Consider the following 8,603-nt stretch of genomic DNA (forward strand, 5'->3'; position numbering starts at 1 on the left):
ATTCACTTTTTGACCTTTTACAATATGCTTCTAGATCACACCTCTCATTTAAAATCGTCATCTTCCTGTTTTCCAGTGAGTAAATGCCTTTCCTTCTATTCTCAGCCTTTTAAAACTATAGTTTTTGCCATGAATGCCTATCTCTTCCTTCCAATTCTGTCCTCCTCTCAGTTTTCATTACATTGTTTTCTTGTTCTCTTCCTACTTGTATAGCTCCTCTTTCTTATTCTCCTTTGCTGAATTATCATCCATGTTATAGCCTTTGTTTGTGAATGTCCTGGTAAAGTATGAGTCTCTGCTGGTAAATTCGTCGGCTCCCATGGAATCAATTATTCTCTGTGTAGATTACTCCCAGATCTACATATCCAAATATAGTCTCTCATTGTTCTGACAGCTCAGCACGGTCAGATTTGTACCTGCCAAAATAATCTTCCCAAAGTAAAAGTCTAAACATTATCAATCCCCTGTTCAAAAACTGTTAATGGCTTTCTGTTGCCACTAGGATAAAATACACATTTTTTGGCATAATATATAAACCTCTTCACAATCTGGTTCCAGCCTTCATTTTTGCATCTATTTCCTGTTACTCTCCTTTGAACACTCAATGTTTTAACCAAAATGGCCTTCTGGGTTTTCCTTGAACTTGATGTTTCATATCTAGTCTCCTTAAATCTATACTCCCCTTTTATGTTAGTTTCTCAAAATCCCCAATTTCCTTCAGGGCTCCATTCAGGTTGTAGACACTTCTTATAGGAAGTCTTTCCTCCTCTTCTGATTTTGGGGGCTCTCTAGTCCTCAAATAGTCATGTATACTCCTCTTTTAAATGTACTCTCCAAAAGTATATTAGCTCCTTGAGGGAAGGATATATTTTTCTTTTGTTTTTGTAGCTCCAATCCCTAGAAGAATCCTTTATTGTCAGTAGGTGTTGAATAAATGGTTGTTAGAGTACAAATCTGACAATGCTGAGCTGCCAGAGCAACGACAGCAGAAGGCTTTCCCTGGCCTGGTAGATAAATTAATGCTAGAATTTTGGGGGGTGAGGTGGGTAGGGAGGTTAAAGCATGGGTTAAGTTTTAAAATGTATTTTTTACTTCTTATTCTGTGTAATTCAATACTTTGAAGAAATTACATAATCTAAGAGAGTATAAGGAAAGAAGGGGTGATCCAAGTCTAGATTCAAAAGAGTAAACAGAATGGAATAAAAACACTGTTGGCTCAAGATGAAGACTATGGATGGAACCAGACCCAAAATCTAAGGAGTCAGAAAAAATTCATATACCCAAAGCCTGGGAATCAGTACCAAGAAGGCCAGACAAACATTATGCAAGGAACAGTAGGTGTTGGCAAATTCATGGATTTTCCCATGCAACTTTGCTTGAGACAGCACTTTTAAAAATTGATATGGCAGGGGGCAGCTGGGTAGCTCAGTGGAGTGAGAGTCAGGCCTAGAGACGGGAGGTCCTAGGTTCAAACCCGGCCTCAGCCACTTCCCAGCTGTGTGACCCTGGGCAAGTCACTTGACCCCCATTGCCCACCCTTACCAATCTTCCACCTATGAGACAATACACTGAAGTACAAGGGTTAAAAAAAAATGATATGGCATACTAGTCATTACTCGTATCCATTTGAAACATATATGTAACATACACACACACACACACACACACACACACACACACATATATATATAATCAACTGTTAGCTTCTCCTTATCAGTTTCAATTCTCTTCTATCTCACTTGCATCTTTTATTCCTAGGGTATAGCCCTTACCATTTCAAGAATTTTCCCTAGTGTGTTTTCATGTAAGGATTTGCTCCAAAATTTTTACTCTAAATTTTTTAGCATCAACAATACTATCATTATCATTAGAAGCAGCACACCTCGTCCAGTATAACAACAGTCCATTTTTTCCAACATTTCCTAAATGTTTAGTTTTGAAAAAAACCTGGCAAGACAACATGAAATATTGTACATTTGTTACAATGAAATTGAAGAGTATGTAAAATGGATCAACTTTCTCATCTCTTCTGTAATAATATTTCATATTCTAAATAACAGAGTATGGAACTACTAAACAGGAAAGAGATCATTAAAATTATTCCAGAAACTAAACTGGCTTCCCCAGGATGATATCTTTGATTGCCTAGCAGTAGGGCAGCCCTGTTCTCCTTAGGCAAATGTATATATCTGAGATAATTTTTCATCAAAGGGATAAAAAAAAGTAGAACCAGTGAAAATGTACAATGTAAATAGCACTGGCTTCAGATTCAAAGGACCTGAGTTCGGATTCTGGCAATGAAGTTTACTTCTTGTGTGACCTTTGACAAATTACTTAATGTCTCTAGGCCTCAGTGTCCCCATCTGTAAATGAGGGGTTCAGATCAAATGGCCTCTAAGCTTCCTTCTATCGCTAGATCTATGATTCATTTGTTTTTTTATACTCTAAGCAACAGGTAAACAAATGTGTGGCAGGTCTAGAAGTACTAGGATGATGAAATTATGTTGCCATAAAAGGCTTATTTTATGAGATTGTATAATACATATGCAAGAACAGTCAACTTATTCTAAAACTAATTCTAAAACCCAAGGGCAATTGTGTGCACCTGCCAGGAACTGGCAAGTATCAGTATCACCAAATAAATTGGTTTCATCACATTGTTCAGGGAATAGAGAGTGCTCAGAAATGAGTTTTCTGAAACAACAAAACCCTTCTGTGAATCTTGATTTTTGGAAAATATATGGGAAATATAAGTAGAGAAATGACATCTGAAGTCATGAGAAGGTAAACTGTCCAAGCCAGTGAAAGGAGGGAGAATAAAGAAGGTTGAAGTATAGCTACAATCAGCAGCTGAGGAAAAGGGAGTAGAGAAGAAATGGTTGAAGAAAGAGGAGCCAGGGAATTAAAATGTCCAGAAGCCCAGGAAAGCAAAATAAGGAATGGTGCCAACAAAGCTGAAGCCATCCAGCAGCTCCACAAAGATTCCTAGTGAGTTGGACACTTAGAAAGGGGAACCAAGGACTGAGTGAAAATGGGTAGCAGGTTAAAAACTAGTGGAAAGTGGGCAGCTGGGTAGCTCAGTGGAGTGAGAGTCAGGCCTAGAGACAGGAGATCCTAGGTTCAAACCCGGCCTCAGCCACTTCTCAGCTGTGTGACCCTGGGCAAGTCACTTGACCCCCATTGCCCACCCTTACCACTCTTCCACCTATGAGACAATACACCGAAGTACAAGGGTTTAAAAAAAAACAACTAGTGGAAAGAGAACACAAAGCGAGAATAAAGACACGCAGACATAGAAAGTTTGGGGATAAGGTAGACAGACAGCGAGTAAGCTCTGGTGGTCAAGAACTTAGATGGTTCAGAGCTCTGATGGTTAAGAGCTTCTTGGTTAGGAGCTCTGATGGTTAAGAGCTTCTTTGCCAACTGTCCTATAGCTACTTTTATTGGGGTTACAACCGTATATGGGGGAAGGGGAGAGCCAAGTGGTCTGATACATATGTAATCATCAGGAGATACAAACTGTTGGAACCTGAAATAACAGGTAGAGCAAACATCTAGATCAGGAATCCATGAGGCCTAAGGTCTTGATACAAATGCTGATTGATTGAAGGTAAGGCCAGGAGACTGAGATAACTGACCAGTCTTCCAGAGTGTAGCCTTAGGGAAGGGCTAGGAGTTTGGCAAGGTTGAGGTTAGGTTTAACTCAAGGTTACAGAAATCAATCATAAGCAATACAAGAGTCATTTTTTGAGCACTCTTAAAATAATGTCAAGATTAATGTATACCTGGATTGCTACAAAAGCCAAAAATGGCAGACAGATAAAGGAACATACTGTCTGCCTAGATATAAAAAAATTACTTACCTAACAACGGCAATTACCATTTGATCTAAGTATCTGGATCACTCTGCCCTCTCCCTTTCCCTCCACTAAGGGTCCTCTCCCAGCTCTGGACCAAAGTACTAGGATTGTGTTCAGACATAGGGAAGCCTATGTCTAAGTAGAAAAGTCAGGATCTTTATCTAGAACTCCCCAACTCTTTACACCACCATTCTAGAATCTTAGGAACTACTTAAAGCTTGGGTTTGGATCATCATGTCTAGTATCTTCCCAGATAGGGGAGGTTATTCAGTGTACAATGTAGATTAAGTATAGGATAATTACTTATTTCCTACACACAAAAGAAATGCTAAGCAAAAAAGACTCACAAATCCCTATTGATGGACTTAAAAGCAGCAATAATAATTTTCAACCACTGTTCCACTTTCCAGGAAAGGTAATACTGAAATTATCAAGATAAGATGCAGTATGATGAATTATTGAATAGACTTGTATATTTGCCTTTGCCCTATATTATCCAAACAATTCCCTTTAAGTCCATGTTTTCTGGCAAAATATATTGTCTTATTGGTGGCTATCTTCTCCAAAAAGTGAGTAGTAGATATTGAGAGAGCCCCTTATATACCAACTAAGAACCAGAAACTCTAGACCTCTCATACTCACAAAATGATTCCCAATACTACAAATGTCTCTCTCGGGATAACTATTTGGTCACCTATGATAAAGCAAAGAGACACTAAGTAGAAGACATAGCCAGGTCTCTGAAATCCAATTTGACTGACCCAGTAAAGATATATACTTTAGCAATTATATGCTCACAATGATTATGTGGTTGGAATCTGGTAAAGTAATTAGATCTATCTCCCACCCTTCTAGGGTGAGACTTAAATAATCTTAGAATGAAGATGGGAAGAGAAAGGATAATCAAAGATGGGTCACTTCCTTTTGTTTCATTAAAAATTTTTTTTGTTATTTATTTTAAGTATTCTTTTCTTTTAATTTTGTGTTCCAAATTCTTTTCCTTCTTCCCACTCCCTCCTCAACCCAGTGAGAAGGCAAGCAAAATGATATCAATTACACATGTGAAATCATGCATGACAGATTTCCATATTAGCTATATTACTAAAAATAAATAAAGTGAGATAATTATACTTCAGTTTGCACTCAGAGTTCATTAGTTCTCTCTCTGGAGGTGAAATGATCTTGGATCATTGTATTGATCAGAGAGTCCAAGTCTTTCACAGCTGATCATCATTACAGCATTGTTATTATGGTGAATAATGATCTCCTGATTCTTCTTACCTCACTCTGCATCAATTCACATAGGTCTTGCCATGTTCCTTTAAAATCACTCCCCTCCCCATCATTTCTCATAGTAAAATAGTACTCCATTAAAATCATATGCCAGCTGCACCAAGTATCAGCAACTAGTCCCCTATAATCCCTTTATTTTTTCCTTTTATTTTATCCCAAAGACAAATTTACATAAGTTTTTCAAGATTACATGATTCTAGTTCTCTCCCTCCTCTCTTCCCTCCCCTGTTCCAGAGTTGACAAGCAATTCCATTGGGTTATACATGTATTATCAATCAAAACCTGTTTCCATATTATTCATTTTTGTAAGAGAGTAATCTTGTAAGACCAAAACCCCAAATCCTATACTCTTTCTACTCCAACAATTCTTTCTTTAGATCTTGATAGCATTCCTTTTCATAAGTCCCTTAGAATTGTCCCGGTTCATTGTATTGCTGTTAGTAGCAAAAGTCTGTTACATTGCTTGTCCTACACTATTTCAGTAACTGTGGATAATGTTCTCCTGGTACTGCTTATTTCATTCTTCATCAGTTCATGTAGGTCTTTCCAGTTCTTAAAGAAATCAACCACTTCATCGTTATAGCAACAATAGTATTCTATCACCATCCTATACCACAATTTGTTCAGTCATTCTCCAATCAAGGGACAACCCCTCAGTTTCCAATTTTTTGCCACCACAAAAAGTGCACTTATAAATATTTTTGTACAAACAGTTCCTTCCCATTTTTTTGTCTATAATCTCTTTCTAATCAGTTGTCAACTCCTCTTATCATCTTTGTATTGAGAAGTCCTAAAGCCTTGGCTGTTGCACCCTCAAAGACCCACTGACGGTGTTGCCTGTATTCCAGACACTCTAGACTCTATCATGGTATCACAGACCTCTCTTACCAAAATTCCAAGTTTTCTTAGGTTGGAAAAATGTCCCACCCTGACCTTTTGTTGACTCTGCTGCAAATTTGATTTAAGGCACTATTTTAAAGTTGTTGAGAGTTCAGCTTGGTTGCTGTCTCTAATCTTTAATCATTTTGGCTCTGCCTCAGTCATTTCCTTTTGAAGATTCATTGAGGTTATTGTTATTGTTGTTCAGTCATTTCCAAGTCTTCCTGACCCCATTTGGGGTTTTCTTGGCAAAGACATGAGGGTGGTTTGCCATTTCTGCACCTAGTTCATCTTATAGATGAGGAAACTGAGGTAAACTGGGTTAAATCACTTGCCGAGAGTCATATAGCTAGTGTCTGAGGTTGGATTTGAACTCATGAAAATACAAAAGTCAAGTGCTTAATCCACTTATTCCTTAAATTAATCTTTGCTATGTTTAATTTAAATGTGTTTTTAAATGTACTGTTTAGTGAAGAAAGGATATAGTATCTGAAAAAGAACCAGAAATAGGCTTATGAGTTGGAACCCTGATAGAGCTACTTAAGGAACCAGCAGTTTAAGGAATCTAAATATAAGAATTATTTTAAAATTTAGCATGATGCTAAATATGATTTTAAAGGTCAAAGAAAGGTAACATTATTAGGAGAAAATTACTCCTTCCTGATTTGAAGCGGCATCAAAAGGTAGTTTGCTGGCAAACATAGTGTCTGTGAAGGTGTATTTCTTCTGTCAATAAAAGGTGGGGGGGAACAAAAGAACTCTGAGCAGGTTCTCTAGAAAGGTGACCTAAAACCATTTCTGGGAATAACAGAAAACAGTCACAAATGAGATTCTCCCCACCCCTTCCAAGGCAATTTAAGATGAAATAGAAGACCAGCTCCAGGGGTTTTGATAACTATTAAGTTGTTGAAAATCTCATGGACTTGTCTTATGGATAAGTTTGGGGAGGGTCAAAATTTAAAAAACATAAAGAGAGATATATAAAGTAGTAACCTTTTAACCTTAAAGGGGTGGAAACCCCACAAGTTTGGGTTTAAACAGTAATTGATAATAGTTAAATATTAATTAAGGAGGAACCTAAGTGGTTTTGTTTTTTAAATCTTGTTCCAAAATATATATCCATTTAAATGTAATGTGGATACAAATTATTCTTTGATTTTATGCTGTTATTAAATTATGCTTAGCTAATTTAAATATATAAATATTTTATTTTGTAAAGCACAACCAACCAGAAAAATTTGCTATATTTGACTTAGTTTACCCACTTTCACAGTAATGCTGTATAGACATATACTTCTCATAATAGTCCTTTGGAAACTCGGCCTGATTATCTTCTGTCCCAACCATTAGGAACATCCCATGCTAGACAGAAAGAGATTAGAGTAGATAGACAGTACCCTGGAACACAACTGAATGAATCAGATGAAAGAAGGATTGTGTGTTAATGTGAAAATTGGGAGAAAGAAAAAAAAAGCTCATTCCAGGGCTGCCAGAAAACCAGAAAGAGTCTACAACAAAGAATTAGCCACAGCATCCCATTTTTACCTAGACTTCTTAGTTGCAGCCTAGGTAGTCATCTCATTCCTATCAGTAGAATGAAAATTGGCTGATTATTGAGTCTTCCATATCTAAGCATCAATTAACCAATTCCACTGACCATGTCCTAGTTAACTGGATGCAGATCTCAGCACATCTCTGGTCTATACCAATAACAGCAGAGGCCATAAATGAGGTGGCTCTTAGTGACTCATAAAACCCTACTACTGAGAATGTGGGTGAGAGAACACCAATGAACTTTGTACCTCAATAAGTAGAAGATCAGTGTGATACACTAGAAAGAGTATCATTGGCCTTGGGGTCAGGTAAAGACTTGATTTCAAATCCTGTATCTGATATTTACTACTTGTGAACCTTGGGCAAGTTGCTTAATCTCTCTGGATCCTAGTTGCCTATATTGTTAAATGATGCAATGGAACTAAATGATGGTTGAGGTCCCTTTCAAACATAGATTGATGATTTTCAGTTCCCCTTATTCTCCATGGTGCCCTGGGAATGCTTACATTTTACATTACCTGAGGCTTTGTTGCAAAATGGAGTACTTAACTACCACTAGACCTTTGTTGATATTTAGTCATTTAAATCCTGTTTGACTTTTCTTGATCCTTTTTAGAGTTTTCTTAGCAAAGGTTCTGGAGTTGTTTGCCATTTCCTTCTCCAAGTCATTTTACAGAGGAGGAAACTGAGGCAAACAGGGTTAAGTGACTTGCCCAGGATCACACAGTTGGTGTCTAAGGCTGGATCTAAACTCAGGAATATGAAGTCTTCAGGCCCAGCCCGCTATTCACTGTGCCACTCAGTTGCTCCACCACTAGACCTACCACCAGCCTGTTTGAATAGCTTCTAGGCAGAGTTCTCTCTGCCTAGGTCCAGGCTAGAGCACCTATAATTGCATGAGGATTTTGTTGAAATATTTTGCACATAAGAAGCCAATACCCTTCTTCTGAATTGAAATTTTGATTGTGCTATTGACCTGATGCTATGATGTAAATTCTAGAAGAGTCCCTATACTCT

The 8,603-nt window shown here is 37.6% G+C and overlaps 1 protein-coding gene across 1 annotated transcript in view; it reads right to left on the reverse strand.

Annotated features, from left to right (window-relative positions):
* Positions 1-7,379, reverse strand: part of LOC123252419 (translation initiation factor IF-2-like) — a 53,652-nt gene extending 46,273 nt beyond the window's left edge. Inside the window, exon 1 of the mRNA XM_044681746.1 lies at positions 7,298-7,379. Within this exon, the coding sequence (XP_044537681.1) occupies positions 7,298-7,379 (82 nt within the window). The remainder of the gene's footprint in view (positions 1-7,297) is intronic.
* Positions 7,380-8,603: the final 1,224 nt, after the last annotated feature.

Source organism: Gracilinanus agilis, chromosome 1 (genome assembly GCF_016433145.1).
Source record: "Gracilinanus agilis isolate LMUSP501 chromosome 1, AgileGrace, whole genome shotgun sequence".
Taxonomy (NCBI): domain Eukaryota; kingdom Metazoa; phylum Chordata; class Mammalia; order Didelphimorphia; family Didelphidae; genus Gracilinanus; species Gracilinanus agilis.